The sequence below is a fragment of the Corvus cornix genome, chromosome 1 (assembly GCF_000738735.6).
Source record: "Corvus cornix cornix isolate S_Up_H32 chromosome 1, ASM73873v5, whole genome shotgun sequence".
NCBI lineage: Eukaryota > Metazoa > Chordata > Aves > Passeriformes > Corvidae > Corvus > Corvus cornix.
The window spans coordinates 53,386,084-53,405,421 of record NC_046332.1 but is presented as its reverse complement, the minus strand read 5'-3'; the positions used below and the strand labels follow the sequence as shown (position 1 = coordinate 53,405,421).

At 39.3% G+C, this 19,338-nt stretch overlaps 1 protein-coding gene across 2 annotated transcripts in view; it reads left to right on the top strand.

The window, feature by feature from the left end:
* Positions 1-19,338, top strand: part of WDFY2 (WD repeat and FYVE domain containing 2) — an 87,049-nt gene that overhangs the window by 39,484 nt on the left and 28,227 nt on the right. For both annotated transcript variants that reach the window (XM_039567250.1, XM_039567249.1), the window contains exons 2-3: positions 12,819-12,886; positions 18,053-18,126. In XM_039567250.1, the coding sequence (XP_039423184.1) occupies positions 12,819-12,886; positions 18,053-18,126 (142 nt within the window). The remainder of the gene's footprint in view (positions 1-12,818; positions 12,887-18,052; positions 18,127-19,338) is intronic.

The window sequence follows — 19,338 nt, the reverse complement described above, 5'->3', positions numbered from 1 at the left end:
TGCCCTTGGCAGGGGGGTTGGAAGTAGGTGGTCTTTAGCTCTCTGGTAAGGAACTTCATCTTTATTCAGGATGGGGAAAGTTGGTAAGCTTTTTCCAGTGTTCATGTACAGTTGCCCACTATTTAAATCAGCAATGACTTTGACAATCCTTGCTTTGAAAATACTCTCTCTTGAATCCCTGATTCCTGTAAATATATAAATACTCTATTTATTACCTCTATTGTAATCACCATGTTCAGTAGCATGACCTAGTAAGTACTTAATACTTTTGAACTTGAGGATGTTACCTTTTTTATTAGCTTGAAATAAGATTTACATGTGGGATGCTGCCAAGCAGAGAAGCAGATCTTTAGAGATTACTTTATCTGACAACCTCAAATCTATTTCTTCCAAGATAATACTGGTATTTTCCCTATGAATGGCAGCAGTAAAAATCTGGAGGATGCAAGCTGAGACAGCATCTGGACAGGAATTGCAAAGGACTCTTCTTGTAACCCTCTAAAGAAAAATGCCAGTAAAGTAATGTAGTAATAAGGTGCCAGCAAAGAGGTTTTTATAATATTTGCTGCTTTTGCCATGAACCAGAATCTCTGTCCCTTATAGCAAAGAGGAAGTTACCAGTGAGACAACAACTAGGTAATTGAACTGAAGTTGCTACAGGCTTTATTGGTTTGGTCAGTCACCTAAGCAGTGGTCTCCTATCGGGACTGCACTGCAATATGTTGCACCATTTCACATATTTAAATAATGCATTTTTTTGTACCTGAGGAGAGTCGGTCTTCTGTCCTCCCTATGCTTCTGCAATAGACATGGCTTTCCTGTCCTGTCTTCACAAGGAGAAAGTTTGATGCAAATGGTCAAGGTTTATCCTGGTATTTGATAGCCTCTGCCTATTGCTCTCCTTTATAATTTTCTTTCTACCTCTCTTGCCAGAAACACATGGTTCTGGGATTGCCCCTGAGGGCTGTAGCTGACAAATCCTTTGTTCCCTCCCCTAATGATTTGGACTAGATGCCTAACCCAAATTAGCAGATAAGCTGATTGGGTCTGGAGAGATGTGAAGTGCAGGAGAACTTACCAAGCGGATAGCAGTGTATTGCAAAGAGAATCTAATATTGATAAATATATTTTTTTCTCTTTCATCCATAGTCTGTAAGTTTCTAAATCCTGCCAGCACGAATAAAACCGTATACAACTGCTGCAAATAAATGCTGCTAGGGTACATGCGGGAAGAAGATGCATAAAGAAAAGAAAGATAATGCTCTTATAATTTAACAGGTTTGTCTGTGTCTGGATTGCTGCATTTAGTACAGAAGATGCCAGTTCAGACAGGATATTGCCTCATTAGAGGGATTGGAAAGCAGGTAAGGGGAACAAAATACAAGAACAGCTCTTCCAAGAGACTGGAAAGATTGATTACCTTAAAGAAGAGGCATGTAAAAAATGATACAAGTATACCCAGCAACTAACCAGTGGAGAAGGTAGAGATAACAGAAAATCTAGTCTTGTAACAGGAGAGCAAGAGGATGTTCACTGAAATTTGCTATTAACTATTGTAAACATGATAGAATAAAATTACTACAGTATGAAGTTGAATGCTGAAAAATTGAAAAGCTACAACTAGGCCACATGAAAGAAGTAGCTGGATATAAAGAGGCACTGCATGTTTGAGATAGATTTTTGTAAAAATAAATTTTGTAAGTAATAAAACCTAAAGTTTAGGATGGAATATTCAGTCTCACAGTACCAGTTTGAAGATGGTTTCTGTTCAACTCTGTTCCATCTCCCCATGCAACCCCCACAGGAATGCAGAGATGACAAACTGACTGTCATTTAAGCCCTTGAAATGCCAGATCATCTCTAAATTACGGAGTCAGAGGTTTGGGCTTTGCTGGCACCTCACAACACACTCTGCAGTATGCATGATAAGAAGAAACCTGAGAGCCTTCCGTAAAGCACTTCAGGGCTGCAGTTCCTTTGCAGCTTTTGTACAAACCTTTCAGGACAGGGTTGTGTTTGTGTACCTTTGCCCTGCTTTCTTTGTCCCTTTTTGCTGGCATTACTTCTGTTGGCCTTTCTGGTTTCCTTCCCAGAGTACTGAAACTCCCCAGCCAAAGTTGTCCTGCTGGGTCAGAGGCTTCTTACCTCCTCTAGAAGAGCAAAGCCTGCAGGAGTTGTGTTTGTGTGAGGACAGGGAAAATATCTCTGAGTCAGGCTGCCCTGAGAGGAAAATGGCAATGAGCAGAAAAGCTGAGGGAACATTTTATCACTCATGAATAATTGTTCAAGTTCAGCTGGAGGAACTGGAAATTCGATTCCTCTGCAGAAAGTCCTTGATGATGCCTCAAGGAGAGCATTTCCAGAGGCGCTTTGGTGTGGCCTAGAGCACACAAATGCATTCCAAGTAGATATGTTTGTTGTCTCGGAAAAAACAGTGCTGTAATTGTTCAGCAGTATTTAAAAACCAAAAGCCTATCTCTTCTTATAGAGGGTGTTTCAATAAGCTTTCAGCACCTTCAGCTGCGTGTGACCAGCTGATTGTCCTATTTACTGTCTAAGGAATTTACCTATGCAGTACAGGTACGGGGTTGGATTTTGGTTTGGGATTTTGTCAAGGTTAAACTTCAGGCAGCAACTAGGCACCAGACAGCTGCACACTGAGTCCCCTCATGGTGGGATAGAGGAGGGAATCAGGAGAGTAAAAAAAACCTGTCTTTATCTCAGGGCTTGAGATAAAGACAGTTTAATAGGCAAAGCAAAAGACAGGCACACAAGCAAAGATAAACAAGGAATTCAGTCACTACTTCCCATCAGCAGGCAGGTGTTCAGCCGTTTCCAGGAAAGTAGGGCTCCATCATATGTAACTATTACTTGGAAAGACAAAATGTCATCACTCCAAACATCCCCCACTTCCTTCCTCCTTCCCCAGCTTTACATGCTGAGCACACCACCATATAATATGGAATATCCCTTTGGTAAGTTGGGGTCAGCTGTCCCAACTGTGTCCCCTCCCGTCTTCTTGTTCACTCCCAGCTCACTCGTTGATGGGGTTGGATGAGAGGCAGAAAAGGCCTTGGCTCTGTGTAAGCCCTGCTCAGCAATAACAAAAACATCTCTATATTATCAACACTGTTTTCAGCACAAATCAAATCACAGTCCCATACCAACCGCTGTGAAGAAAATTAACACTATCCAGCAAAAACCAGCACAGTTGTTTTGGGCTTTTTTCACAAAGAATAAAATCAGAGAAACAATTTATTAAAGCAATCGTTTATATAGTAACAGAAAGAAGTGTTTGCATTGAGAGTTAATGACTTTATGGGAAATCTATGGGTGTTGGGCCTTAATAGCTGCTTGCTTCAAAAATGGTTTATTTGCACTGGCATATGATGCTCTTCTCAAAATCCACGAAACACAGGGTTTCCCCTACAACTTAATGTTACATGAATTAAATGTTGAGTACTTTCTGACTGAATGTGGTAAATAAACTGTCAAGGCAAAATAACGCTTTTAGAGGTTGTGCATGGTCTTCCCTCTTTGCATCTGGGATCCTATTTTCCTTACACCAGGATTCTGAAATATCTTCAATGAATGGCTATACTATGTTTAATAGTCAAATACCTTGCAAGAAGCAGTGAAGTAGTTAATGATTTAATTTAGTCTCCTGCAATGAGTGATGTAGATGACTTAGGTCCAGAAATTAAAATGCTGAGAGAGGGCATCATTCTATATGTGTGGAAATGTGGCTTTCTTTCTCTGCAGTAAAGGCATACTTTACTAGATGTTACACTGGATAGTTAATCAAACATTTATATGAAAAATAAGTTGAGGTCTAAGGGTATGACTTAATTTAGTGCTTGGGATCAAATATCAATCTTTTCCTGTAAATTACTCTATACGTGACTATAGTTTATTAGAAATGCCATACTAGTAGTATGTATATTGAAAATGAGGATGTTCAGCTTTGACTTCACAGAGCCACTTTTTTATCAGTTGAACAATGCATTCATTTTTATGCAGAGTGAAGCATGTGTAACTTAATTATCACTAAGTTGGAGCTTTGGAGAAAAAAAAAAAGCGTTGTGTTCTGCTGGACAGATGTTCCTACCAGGCAGCTGGAAGCAGGACAGTGACCTGGTGGGTTCTAGTTCTTCACCTTTGCTATATGGGCAATTTATAGGGTCGTAGGAGGTTTCTTTCTTTCAAATTCTGGATCCACTAGGTATTTTTAGCATGGTTCCACTGAGTCACTTATTGCATAGCAGGCCTGCATTTTAATCTAATGAGGATCTTTCTAATAACTTCCATTACTGAAACATTTGAATGTGGGAAGGAGGTGAAAGTAATTGGATTGCAATAATTAAATTAACCAATGCAATTACCTTCAAAAGGTTGTGTGTTTATGCTTCCTGAATGCAAACAGGAATTGATCAGTACAGGCAGCACCAAAGCTGCATCTGTTCTGGAAGTAAAATCCTTTGGTGGGGTATGGGTGAAGGAGATCTGTGAGTAAGAGGGAGATGAAGATCATTTTGTTACCCCAAAGATCTGTAAGGAAGACTGATGCACAGTTTTTAATGACGTATTTAATTTTGAAACTTTGCTTGGAAAGAAGTCCCAGCATGATGTAGCACTTGTTGTTTAATACTTTCCAAAGCTGAAGGTTGATGCTTACTGGGAACTTCAGCCCAGCATTTGCCTGCATTTGCAGAATAAGTTAGCTTCCCTACAGCATTTTTGCTGGAATGTGACGTAGTCACTGCACTGCTTCTTATGACACATGATGACAACTGCTTTTGTGGAGCTGCTGAAGACCTGAGGCAGCCCAGCTCTCTGAACCTTGTTCTAGTAACCTCAACATAACGGAGTATTTCTCTGTGGTTGTGACTTATGGTTCATTTTTTGGGTCTCTACTTGACCAGAGTTTCTGAAGTGGAAACTGGTCGGAATCCGGTTTTCGTCCAGTGCCTGAAGAGCAGAGCTTGCACTGCTCCTGGGCATGTGTACTCAGGTAACTGGAAAAATCACTGAACTGCATTTCTCATTGTCCAGAAAACTGAAAAATGGGTGGAAACTGTTTCACAGCTGCGTAGTAAAGCTGTCATGGTTTTTTTTTTGAGTCATAAAAATTCATTTCTTCTGAGATTGTCTCCTATGAATCTTTGTTTTCTAGTCACTTCCCACGAAATACTCAAAAAGCCTTCTGTGTAAACCAAAACTGTGTTAAATAAATTGGTGTCACTTTCTCTGAGGTCCAAGTATAACTGATGGATATAACACCCTGAGAAACCTATGCAATCCTCTAGCTGCATAAAACCTACCAAAACATTGACATTTTCCCTATTATGCAATGTGCATCTGCATTTAGTTTAGCAGCATGAATTAAATGGGGAAGCATCTTATAAAGCGTGGTTTGACTGCTTAGTAAGCTTTGTGTGAAAAAAATCCTGCCTTTCAGTCCATCTGCGTGCTTGTTTGGCACTCTGTTTAGTGCAATGTTTTTTTATATCACTGGGTGGAATTGACAGTGCACTTGAATGTTCAAGTGCTCATGAGACTCCTTCCTCCCTCCCACACAGCTGGTGCCTGAGGTGCTGCTACCAGATCCAGCAACCACCATGTGTGTTTTGGTGTGCTCCCTGTGCTATTCACATCCAGGACTGTGTGCAAGCCTTGCTTGGTTCACCTCCCTTGCCATGATCCTGTTTCTCTGGTGCTTCTGAGCTTAGTGCGTGAGGGTTGCTGGATTGGTGACAATGGCAGCAGTGTTTTGGATACAACAGCAGGATGTCAAAGATGCTGGCTGTTGGGAGCTGGCCCAGGTTCCTCTTGAAGTCAGATCTTACTGTTCCTATGGTTTCATAGCAGGGCTTGAGAGATACAGAGTAAGGAGTGCAGTTATTATTCAAAAGGCTTTTATTTTATAGGAAGCCCAATGGTGAGTTACAGACCAAGGTTGCAGTGAGGCTATTGTATCCTCTAGAAATGCCTTTGTGAAATCGCTGCTGAGAGAACCTCTCTAAAACAGCCCTGAAATAAAGTCCGTTCTTCAGAACTCTCTAATCTTTTCCCCACACATTTTCCCCTTTTCCTGAGCTTGTAGCTCTTGCACTTTATTTTAGAAACTGAACCTGCTCTTTTGTAATACAAAAGAACCTAGACCAGATCTACAGTGATCATAGAATCATAGGGTATCCTGGGTTGGAAGGGACCCACAAGGATCATCAAGTCCAGCTCCTGGACCTGCACAGGATACTCCAAGAATCACACCACATGCCTGAGAGCTTTGTCTAAATGCTTTTTGAACTTCAGCAGGCTTGGTGCTGTGACCAATTCCCTGGGGAGCCTGTTCCAGTGAAAAACCTTTTCCTAATATCCAACTTCCCCTCACTCAGCTTCATGCCATTCCCTCAGGTTCTATTGCTGGCCACCTGAGACAAGAGATCATCAGTACCTGCCCTTCCACTTCCCCTTGAGAGGAAGCTGTAGACTGCTCTGGGGTCCCCACTCAGTCTTCTCCAGGCTGAACAGGACCTCAGCCACTCCTTATATGGCTTCCCCTCCAGACCCTTCACTATCCTTATGGACCTCCATTGCATGCTCTCTAAATAGCTTTATATCAGTCATATATTGTGGCTGTATAGCTGTACACAGTCTCAGAAAAGGTCCAGTGAGTTAATCTTTAATTAGTTCAGCTTAAATCACACATTTGTTCATCAAAACTGGTGAAAACAAGGTAGCACCTGGAATGTGCCCCAAAATTTCAGGGTCTATGCAGAATCCTCCATCACAGTTGTGTGATAGGTTTTGTGGGAATTAATATGGGTGAGTCTGAGTGAGAGACAGTCATTCACTTCCCTGGGCCTTTGGTGTTGGGTTTGGTGGGGGTGGTGTGGAAGTACTGGGGTTTTGTCTTGATTTTTCTTTTGCTTTTTATTTAGTGGACATAGGATAAGGACTGTTATATAAAGTCCTCTTGTTGCCTGAGGCTTTGGCACTTACTATTGCATTTCTATTTGTTTTCCCTGAAACACGAGCTGACCCAGAAACTGGTTCTGGTTTTGACTTTTGCTTTCATATACTTTCTTTCAAAAGTTATTGGAGAGATGAAACTCCTCATCACTGGTTCCAGTACACTGGCAGTGGTTCATGAGCTGCCACTAAGCATGAGAGATACTTTATTCACAGTAGGGTTCCATGTCACTAACTGGTGGAAGTCAGAATCTCTTCACATCTCTTGCCTGCAAAAGTCCCTGGAGATGGTGGGGGATTTTTAGTATTGTATAATTCAGTTTAATGCAGTTGTTAAATAATTTTCTTTATCCTACTTCTAATGACAGTGTGTCTCTGCTAAAGGCAATAAAGCGTCAGTGGTGTACTTGGACTTCAAATGCTACTATTGTCACATTTATTTATTGGCGTCAGGTAGAGCTTTTGCTGTCACAAATGCAGATGTTTAGTTTCTAGAGAGACATGTCTTTTGAATACTTCTGAAGTATCTGTTATTGGATATTTAGGAATAGGTGGTGTTTCTTTTCAACACTAAAGAAGTCTTCAGTGTACTGATGGTAAGAATATGTGCTAATACTCCATTAGGTATGCCTGAAACCTCACAGATTGCACTAACCCTTATATAATATTATCCTAATATCTTTTGTTTGGTGTGTTGTTTTTCCTTTTTCAAAATTGTTCTGAAACTGTGTTAAATCAGTTCTGTCGTTAGAACAGCGGACAGTAGGAAATGTTTATTTTTAACTATGTCATTTGCACTGTTCACATACCCTCCTTTCCCAAGGAGATATAACGTGCAAAGGATCTCTGAATAAGCCTGATGACTTTAGAAAGTGACAGATGAAAGTTTCTATACCTCTGTAATTTCTGTCCTCACTACAAATAAGAATAAAATGATAAAATAATAAAATAAAAACTTAAAAATAATTTCACATCTCATTTGATGCTTACTGGTCTTGGTCACTCAGCAAGATGAGAGAAAATAATGCCGCAGTATATGGTCCAAGGTATAAACAATAAGGAATACATTAAAATGCCATTTAACATAATTTCCTGAAGCCCAAGAATACCTAAAAAATAATATAGTAAATTGTATGTGTTGAGGGTTACCTCTGCTCTGTTATACTCTGGTGTATGTCTGGGGCATGAAGGTGATAATATTAGAGAAGTGCATCTCAGCAAAGAGAAACTTTTTAAGAGACAGGAGTGAGAAAGGAAAAAAGAAAAAAAATGAACAGGAGAGGAAGGATCTGTTATGGGAAACAGATATATTCAATTTCCTCACTCAAACTGTAGAACTAGAACTGGTGGGTTTATGGATATTCTGGAGAAGTGGAGTGTTATAGGGATCTTGGTTCTTGAGGTAATGAATCTCCCTACCACAGATTTCACAGTATTGCAACATACAAATGTCTTCGACCAGTGCTTTGATGCATCAATATGTCTGTACTGTATGCAACACCAGAGTTTGTCTTTTGCCTTAATTTCATGCAAGGCACAAAGGAGCCCTGCCTATGAGTCACTCACAGAAACTCAACTCCAACACTCCAAGTGACACTGAGTTTTCCAGCAGTGAGGTGATTGCTCAGGCCGGAGTAGGGATAGAGAATCTCGCATCCAACCTGGCGGCATTGTACAGATTTTCATGGGGCACAGTGCAGCCTAGATGCACAAAGTTCAGCTTGTATGAACAAATTGTTTTTATCGTAAATGAGATACCAGTGCCTGAATAAGTTTCTGTAGATGGTGATGTACAGAGCTGCCATGCTGAGGCGGACGTGCTGCTGTTGACAGGGGCACCTCCATGAGTAGTAGGTGCTCAGGTGAAGCCCACCTCCTGCACACCTGCACAGCCTGGCAGTGTGCTTGAGACCTGCTGGTACGTCCACAGCCACCTGGACTTGAGGCACATTCTCTTCATCATAACAGAGAGAAGCAATTTTTCTTTTAAAATATGCAATTTTCACATCCCCTTAATATATGAAGACATAGCCTGTCTTTTGTATGGCAAAATTATTTCTGTATGGCCTGTCTCATTTAAAAATGAATCATCTCTGTTATGAAAAGACTAGAAGAATATCCATCGATTTGACAGCTTCTAAAAATCTTTCCAAGTCAATTCACTGGCAACAAAATGAAAGGACAACTAATTTCCATGGTGATGCTGACCGAATCACTTTAGAGCCGCTGAAGAATGAATGCTGACCTGGGTGGGTGCTGTTTAAGTCCAGTAACCGTGCAAGCAGCAAGTAGTCCTTGTGCTGGATATCCATAAAAAAGCTTATTTTCATTCATGCTTGGGTTTTTTTCTTTGTATTCTTTAGAAGCTCCAAAAGCTCTGAGTTTTACATCTAGTGGGTAGTGTTCTGTAAAGAAGTATACAGAAACGTGTAGAACTGCAGCTGAAAAAGGACATGCTCTTCCAAGAACATTTGGCTTCTCCCAGATTGAGTAGTTGATGTGGTTTGTTCTTTAGCCCAAATCTACTTTGAGAAAAAGTTAGCTAGAAAAGGTTACTGAACTGAGGTCAGTTTTCCTTCTTTCAATAAAATGTTTTATCTCTTTCAGTGATCTTAAGAGAAGAAAACTCTGAATTGTCGTTTCCTGACATAAGGAATAATTTTCATGCTTTTAGATGAGCTTATACATAGATATTGGAATTCCATTATAATGCTTAATATAAATTTTAAATGTTTGCTTTAAAGACATGCAGAGTAATCATCCTTAATTATAAAATAAATTGTTTACAAGATCTTTTATTTTCCTTTATTTAAAATCATTTAGTGGGGAGATAGTTATTTCTCTAAAGAGTTACATGAACTGATGTGCTGGTTATGTTCCTTTTTGCACACCTTACAGTTAGATGACATCTTTTCATTGTATTTTTATTCTTAGAATGCTTTTTTTCTCATTTAGTTCTCATTTAGTCCCATGATTTAGCCCTTGAATGAAAATATATTTGACTACACTAAGAAACGAGCATACTGTGTACCTATAGAAAAGGCATATATTAGTAAAAGTAGTTTCACTCTTAGCACAACCTCCAGCAGTTTGTTTTTCTTTTTACAAACATAGAAAATATGTTTTGTTTCATTATCATTCATCTGAAAGTCTTAACATTGATGTAATTGTTAAATTAATTAGTAGTTCTGCAGTGGGTACAGTTTAATAAACAATAAAAAAACCTACCCAAAGCATCCAAATTATTGCCATTTTTGGAAATAAAATTCATTTTTTATTTCCTCCAGCTTTTGAAAGATCTGTTCTTCTACATAGTCCTTTCCTAGCAAGCTGAATTATCTGTAAGATGTTATACTGGATTTATTATTTGCCAGAGCCTCAGAGTGGAGAGGAGAGGCATTGTTGAAGCCTGAGGATTTTGAAATTGATAGCACTCAAATACATAGATTGGGATGGTCAAGAAAGACAGGTCTCTCACAGGTGGACCTCCTCAGGGCAGTTTCATATTGAATTATTTCAGCTCCCTGTGATTCATCCCATTATTTTTTTGTGCACACTCATTCATTCCCACAGTAACCTCACTTGTCAAGGACAAACACATTCGTAAGAGCTCATCCATTTGGGAAACAGAGTGGTTGATGTGCTTCTGGAGCTTCTAGTCAACAGCTATGGTCAGCTATGGGGAGAAATGACAGAAGGATTTGTCTGTCCCTCTCATGATCAAAGATACGTCAGCATTGTTATTGGCTGCTGAATTGTGCCTTATAAAATTTTTGGTGGCTTTGCTTCAGAGCTGCTGCTGTGTTCAACACAAAAAGGCCACTAGACTTAAGAGATAATTATAGTGAATGTTACATGTTTTCAGTAATTTGTGAAAGCTTTCTAGCCTTGGGACTTGTTAACCCAGTGAGGTGTTAGTTTTTAGAGCAACATACTGTGTCAAAGTGTCTGCTTGAGATATTTCTACAATGATTCAGCTTGTGTAGTGCCCAAATACCCAAGGTCTCTGAATTACTTGCTGCAAAAGGAGTTTGAATGCAGGGTAAGATAATCAGGAACCTGATTTTGGATATATGCAATACAGGCAGCCATGATGGTGCAGCCTTTAGTTTGAAGGACAGATTCCTAGTTTTGGAGTTGCTTTATTATGCATGGCATCTCAATTCAGACTATATTTGTGTATGTAATGCCTTAGATCAATTTATATTATATTATAATAATTCATTAATTATATTTATTATATTTATATTATGTTTATTATATTATGGTTTTGCTCTGAACTTGTACCAACTAAAGAGGGCTGCAATCTGCTTTTTTAATAAAATGAGGTAACAGTAGAAATGATCATATAGTCTTTTCCATAAGCTGTTTTATGTACTACATGTTTTATGTACTAGAAAGAGCCATTCTTGCTTGTTTCTTTTTCCTTAGTAGTATCAAGCACAAGTTATGGAAACAATGCTTTTTTAGATCCCTCCTGTATCTGCTGTTGCATAGTAACTTTGGTGGAAAAGGCTAAATAGAAGTGGGTGATGGGTCGAAATCTATTGTGCTATGCTAACATGGTGCTGTCTTGGATAACTATGTTTTCTAGAGAAAACATCCAGTGTAAATCAATGAAGAGTGGAACACAGTGTTATATGGAGAATTTTCTAGTTAACGTTGGGTGTCATAAGGATTAGAGGAACAATAAGGCAGGTAACAGGTGGCCGTAATTGAGGTGACAGTGGGCTATGCAGGAACAAGAAAGACGTTAATGCTGCTTTAACTGTTGACACTGTTACTAGACATGTTTTGATGAAATTAACTGATGAACTGAAGTTAAGAGAGAACTTCAATTACAAAGAGGCTTCAGACTGGACCAAAACAAGAAAATGGCAATGAAAGGTGACATAATAAATATTTAATGACCCAGATGGTACATCAGTCCAGATCCTCTGCTCTGGAAATAAGCAACAAATGTCTCAAGTGTCTGAAGGGCATGGATTGAGTAACAGGGATCTGACAGTATGATATGATCATGAGAAAGCAAAAATAATCCTGAGATACATTGGGAAGATCTTCTAGTAGAGAGGAAACTGCTGATGAGTTTGTGGGGAGCACTGTGGGGTGCTAAGTGCCTGTTCAAGGACAACAACTCCAAACTGATGGGGCAGAGGAGACCTGCAAGGCTGCTTGTCACCTTGGTCATCCTTTTCAGAGAAGAATGAAAGTTCGGCTTCTTCATGCTCATGGCTTCTTCTGATAGCACTCTGCATGCACTGAGGAGAGGGAAAGGTCCTGAAGCTGAGGAGCTCATTGTTGGCACAAATGGACGTAATCTCAGTAATTAGCAACTGAAAATCTCAGAAGCTCCTTCTTTTTCTTAGAGGTTTTCCTGAAGCAGAGCAATGAAACAACAGGCAGCAGGTGGGCCAAGGCTTACCCTGAGAGCAGGGGGAAGGCTTCTGCAGAGACTGGAAGTGCTGATACAGGAATGCTCTACTGGGCTACCTGTGGTGTCCCAAATCCTCATGTGAAGTGTTGAATGAGCAGTCATGTTCAAGTCTTTGTAAAGGCAAAGGACAGCCATAGCTGTTCCCAAATACTGTTGAGATATGTTCAGCCAAGGTGTTGAATACTACATGGAACCAAGGAGTGGTCTACTCTCATCACCTTACAGGGGTTGAACTGAGGTAGATGTATCAGGCTGGTGTAGGAGTTCACAGGTTTATTTTCCCTCTTAGCAAAATAATTTAATTTTGAAGAACATCTAGTACATTCATCATGACCACTTTGCTTTCGTTCAGTCATGGTTATTTTTTTAATTCTTCCTCACATGTATGTTGTGGTTCTTTCTTTTACAGAACAGTTCGTGTCTGGCTGAAGAGAGACAGTGGGCAGTACTGGCCCAGCATATACCATGCAATGCCATGTAAGTATAAGGAGATGTTCAATATCTACTGTGGATTTGCAAAATGGCTTTTCTGGTTTTGATGAAGCTTCATGCTTATGACCATTTGCAAGCTTACATCTTTGTTTCAGATGTTATTCTTGAACAATCCTCTTGGTATTGGTGAAGCTTTACCAAGTTACATGCTAATGCTTCTGAGAGGCATCAGAGATTACAGCAGTAAAAGGATACAGACATGTTAGTAAGGGATGAGCATTTAATGCAAACATAGATTTTAAAATGTGGGAGCTCAATATGTATTCTTGTATTCTGCCTCTAATGGAGTCCATAAAGCTTTGTAAATCTCCTGCATAAATCACTCTGCCCTTCCTACTGTATGTGCTCAGTACATTAGAGTGCAATGGTAAATGGTTTTATTTGGTAAGAACTTAATATTCCATGGCAGCTAATATGATAGAGAGGATACCAGACAGGGAGGGCAGCTCTTCCAGTTTAGAAGCAGAATCATTTTACCTCTGCAATTAAATGTGTAAAACCAAATTTCCCTGATGCATCCCTCCATTATGTCTCCTCTCCCAAAGAGAGTGTTCATTCTTTGAGAAACTGCAGATCAATGTCCATTTTTCCAAGAGAGAGTTGAAGAAATGACAGCCCTTGCTGTTTGCTGTAACCCCTGTATTGAGTGCAGGAATATAACTTTGTAGGTCGTCAGAGGCAAGCATATACTAATGCTCTTCAGTCAGCTTCAATCAGATGTGCTAGGTTAGCCTGTCTTTGGGAATCTTGTAAAGCTGACCTTAAATCCAGATTGGGGAACACATTTCAGGTCTCCTGGAGGTATTCATACTGTCTGGAGAAAGAATTATTTTAAGCTAAGATAGGTAGATTTGGAAGAGACATCTGTCCCATGATATGTAAAACATTTGATCAGTGCAAGTTTTAGTACAAGAACATCAATTTAGGACCCTAGGGCAGCCATGGTGTTTGCCTGCTTTAAGAAAACAATTATTTGGTAGAGAGGAGGACCACTCATCTTCCTTTGGTGATGGACTAGCTCATAAGAACGTGTCAGTCCCCAAAGGTACTTTCTGCTCAAGATTTTGCACAAGAAGTTATTGTGAGCTAGCTAATGATGTGGCAGTATGTGGAGCTCTGTCATGATCACTAGCAGTGGCCTGAGTTCCCTTAACCTGTCCTAAGAGGTTTGCTTTCCCCAGCCAAACTGTTATGAAATGGCTTTTCTAGCTATTTGGCATTGATACTTCTCTTTTACCATGTGGTGTTTTTGCATAAATTTGCATTTTTGAATCTCATTAGGTTCTTCTCTGGTCTTAGCAAAGCTGTGTTATTGCCAGTAATAACAGCTTCAGTGGAAATGATGGAGTAGATCCAGTTCCACTGAAGGGGGTCTGTTTCAAAGCTCCTTCATAAATTTGAACACTTGACAGTACTCCTTCACTTCGAAGGCTGGTAAGCTTTTGAGGCATGAGATACTAAAATTATTCTGTGTTATTCAACAATTTAAAGAATGATCAGGTATAATTAACAACTGAAGCAATGACATTACATGTAATTAATGAATTACATTATCAGCCATGCCTTTAAGCTTGGAAATCATAGAAAGGGCTCTGAGTCAGAATCTGTACAAGTCTGTGCTTAACTGGAAATGATGGTTTTGTCTGTTTCTGTGTTGATCACCATTCTGATGGTGCTCTGCTTTAGGTTCATACTGGGTTTTGTTGTTTAAAGAACAATGACTGCTGAGAGGTTCTCTATGTAAAAATGTAGTAGGCACAATGGTGCCTTTGTGCTGCTTAGCAAACTGTGAGTGGCAGTCCTACCTATAGATACCCCATTAACATGACTTGTGACTTTAAATGTGGTGATGTGTGACCCAATCTATTTTATGATGTGATATCAGGTAGCCTTAATAACTGAGTTTGCAGCCTAGGTCCTCTGGGAAATGAGAAGGATGAGGAGTTGGGTTGATTCAGTGATGTACTTTGGTCAAGTTCTGCACCCAAACAGGGTTATCAGTGCATTCTGAATGTGAAAATCATTAAATATCTGGAAAAAAGGTCAAGATTATAAATATTTTCTGAGTTTAGAGGTAGGATTTCCCCTAATCGGGGAAGTTTTACATCCTGCCTATGGGTGATTCTATGGTCAGAAGATTCTGGACAACACAGTGGCCACATTTTTGATCATCATCTCTAGCCCATGAAAATGGAAAGAGCTGTAGCTGAAACCTTGCTAATACATTTCCTTCACACCAGTGTTGTCTCAACAGCTGATTAGAACAGACCTCTGTGAATGTGTAACCCTGGTTAGATGTGTGCTCTTGGTTACAGGTGTGACCATGGTTAGATTTGTCACTTTGGGCACAGAATTAATTAAAAAAACAACTTATCAGACACAAATTTATGAAAGGTAAAGAAATTGTGGTCAAGAGTCAAGTAAACTTTTCCAATTAAAAAACCCATCAAAACTAAGACACAAAAAGACCCAAATGCAACCAAAACCCCTATTACAGGTGTAGAATGGAGTAAAGGATTTATTGTACTGGGGAGCAGTGGAGTATCCAGTCTTTGGTGCAGATAATACACTGCTTGTGTTATGATGGTTTTCATAACTAGCGCTTTGCTTTGAACAGGAGGGTAAAAAAACTGCAAAGCAAAACATGCTCCTTTGGTCTTGAACTGTGTCACATGTAGGCACTTCAAAGTGGGGGGGGTCCCTGAAACTGCAGGTACAAAGTCTGTATTTCTCTTCTGATTCTCTCAGCCTCTAATAAAAGTAACACACTCTTGAGAGCATGAAGTATGTAATTGGGTTTTTTTCTCCACATTTCATTTTCTAAAGGCAAAAATCAGTGTGTATTTGCCCTGTATTTAAGACAAAGACTGCAGCCAGACTTATGCATCAGGAATATCCTGCTTGTCCTCTGTAGTAGTTCAGATCAATCTTTTTCCAGTCTGAAATCCAAATCATAGCTAGGTACTGAAGTAGAGAGCCTTCAGAGTGCTGTTATTTTTCCTGGATATGTTTTTAAAAGGGTCTTAAATATCTTAGAATCTTAAGGTTTCAGGTTTTTGTTTTGTTTTATTTTTCCTTTTTTTTTTTTTCTTCCCCTCTTTTTAATGAGCCTAAGTGCTTAATTACCTGAATATTGTTTTAATTTTACCAGAGTAAGCTGCTACAGTGTTGTTACAACTGGCACCACTGACTACATCAGTGTAGCTGGTATGGACATAGTTTTAGTGCTGACATAATGATTTTTCTAAGTGCACATGTTACTGAAGAGTTCCCTTGGGAAAATGATTATAGCACAATAAGTATCTTTACACTGCTATGATTGTGTACACACAGGTCTGGAATTCAGAAGTTACTTCTTTTGTATTTTTCTGATATTGACACAATATCAGATTGTGTCAAGCAATTGCTTGCATCATTTGCTTCAGGAGTGTTTGGGAAAAGCATACTTCAAATAGTTAATTTACCTGAGACTTTTTCTCTGTGAGCTGCTCATTGCCTTCAGAGATACTGGTAGCTCTTTCAATGTATGCACAGTGTCCAGCATTTAAAAGCTTCTGTGTAGAATATGCCTGTTCTGGCATTAAGTGCCTTTAAAATTCTTTGATGTTTATTCTGCTTAGAACTGGGGGGGAGGTTCTGTCCATTTGTTTCTACAGCTCTTATTCTGCTGCAGGCATAGAAGTCTCAATATAATAGTAATGCACCACCTTTGAAAGGGATGATTCCAGTTTGCCTTTTCTAAGGGAAAGGTACAGGAAGGAGCAATTTTGTCACTGTTACTAGGCCTGATTTAATTGTTTCCTTTCTGTCAGTTTCCTTGAACAGAAGCCTTTTCTTTATTTCAATTCAGTCAACCCTGCCAGGAAAGAAATAAACTGAGGTGCCTGCCTCGATGTGGATCTGATGGGCTTTCTGTTTATGGTTACTTGTCCTTCAGGAAACATTTCAGGAGAGAGTCAGTACTGAAGGTGGAACAAGTTTTATTAAACAGTCAATATTGACTCTTCTCTTCTTCTTCATATACCTTTGCTGCCAACTAAACTATCAAGGAAGATTTGCTAAGGTATGGGCTGTTTAGTCCTAAGTGAGACATTACTCAAATTGAGAATGTACTGGATTACAGTACTGCAAAAGAGAGGACTCCAAGCTTGTTAGTAACACAAACGTGTGACCAATCACAAAGGAGAGTAGAAACCAAGAGGGGGGAAAAAGCTGAACTAAAAGTGTATCTGACTGTACTCTATATTTATCATAAGAATATGGTTTATAAAGCACTCTTACTGTTATCCTAGCTGCAGTTGGCAATTGATCCTGAAAAATAATTCCTGAAGGTGTCTGTTGGGACAGCAGGATTCCCAGCTGCATGCTGCTGTGTTGGGCAGTAAAAACAATTCCTGCTTTCTGAATGTAATTTCACAATTTTTCAATTAAACCAAGCATAGCTCTTGAATTCTTGCAAGGAAATCTGGTTTTAGCCTTGATATAAACCCTGCCAGATCCTTGAGGGAGCATACTGTGACCGTCTTGTGTGCAATTTAAGGAAAAATCCTGATGTTTATTAGAGTAATGTCAATGTAATCAAGCAATGGGTAGTTTTAGATACAAAGTTTTATTTCAGTCATAGTATGTGATACTGTCATAGTGCTGCCTGTGATGAAATTGGAGTAGGGGGCAGTTAAACTCAGTCCTTAATATTAGCTGATATGTTGATTCCTACTGGGGAATTTTCTTACTGTAGGTACAGGATGCAAGCCTCTGACATAATGTAGTGTTTTGTTTTTTTGTCAGCACAGTTCAGGCAAATGTAAAAAACTAAATTATTCAGCTAAGTAATCTCTGACTTACACTGAAATGTCAGGTGCCTCTTATATCAAAGCAGCACTATTGCTCTTATATGAAAAGTCTGTTTATATGTAACTAGTAAGAAACATAATGAAGGAACTGGAGGAAGAAATAGCTATTGTTCCATGTCCTAATAGGATAGGGTTGAATGAATTGCAAGAACAGTTTTATTTTAATTCTTGTCTATTGGAAAGCTCAAAATGCTGCACAGCATCACAAAGCATGTTAGCTAGTTTTAGGCTTTCCAGAACTTCAAGAAAACGAGAATCGCAGTTTTGTTAACTTCATCAACATGTTCATTTTTTTCAGCTCCATGTTCATGCATGTCTTTTAACCCGGAAACCAGAAGGCTGTCCATAGGTCTAGACAATGGTACAATCTCAGTAAGTACATCCAAAGATTTCTAGTTGAAATGGTTCCTTTTTGAGAAGTATGTGTGTGATGATGTGTTGAGAATATTTTTGCTAGTGTTTGGGAGACAGACTTTTTAATGCTAGTGGAACTGAATCTGTAGTGTAGAAAATGTTAGATGATTAAAAATTTTATTCCAGCTGCCACAAAGAGATTGAGTGGGGTTTACAGTATTTATTAGGCAAGTCAACAAACTGTCTTAATTTGCATATTTCTTAAAAAATAACACAGAGAAACAGCTGTTGTTTTATTAAATTTAAGTGACTTGTTAATTACATGATACCAAAGTTTTCTGAAAGCAGCAATTAAGAGGAGGAAAAATCATCTTCTTAGAGGCAGAAGGTGGATTTCTGCTCCATATCTATCTGCTTTTCCACACTTCAGAGTTCACATTTTGTTTTCCTCTCCCTTCAGAGGAGTTGCTTCTAATTGGCAGTGAAGTTGCTGAGAGATTTGGTTCATTAACATCTGAGGTAGATGTGTGGAAAGGAAGTAGAATATTAAAAGAAGAGTGTGTCTGTTGGATCTGTGACAGAGGGTAGCAGATGACTTTATTAATTGGATTTTTCTTGTGGGATGATGAATAAAAAGCTGTATCACTTTGGAAGAGTGGAAGAGTCATGGGTCAGAGGTATTTTTCACCCATGCTTCATCAATAGATTCCTCTTCCAGTTAAAGATCATTTTACCTCACTTCAAATTTTGCTGCTGTTGTCTCTGCCTTATGGGCCTTATAACTGAATGAGTGTTTTCAGGCTGGCATAAGGGCAGCTGTCTGCATTAAAGCCAGTATGGTGTTTGGGAAGGGGGTGTGACCCTTTTAGCTGTTGCCTGTAAGCTCCATTAAAGATGTGAAGGTTTTGACCTATAAAGCTATTAATGGCTAGTAGCAGAGATTTTTTTTGTGTGCCTGTAGGAGATTTTTCCTTTTGTATCTACGAGATGGGACAGATTCCAGAGAATTCTCTGCACCTCTGAAATTCTCTCCTTCCCACTCTCTGAAGTAGCTGAAATTTGCCGGTCCTACTAGGCACTTTTGTTTTCACTGTTTTCACTGGGCCTTTGAGGAATGTGAAGGCAACTGTAAATAAGGTATTTAAATACTCTGGCATGATGGGAGATGTGTCTTTGTCTTGGGGGCATTTTATTTTGAAGAGTCAGAAGATGCTTCAGAGTAAATGGGGT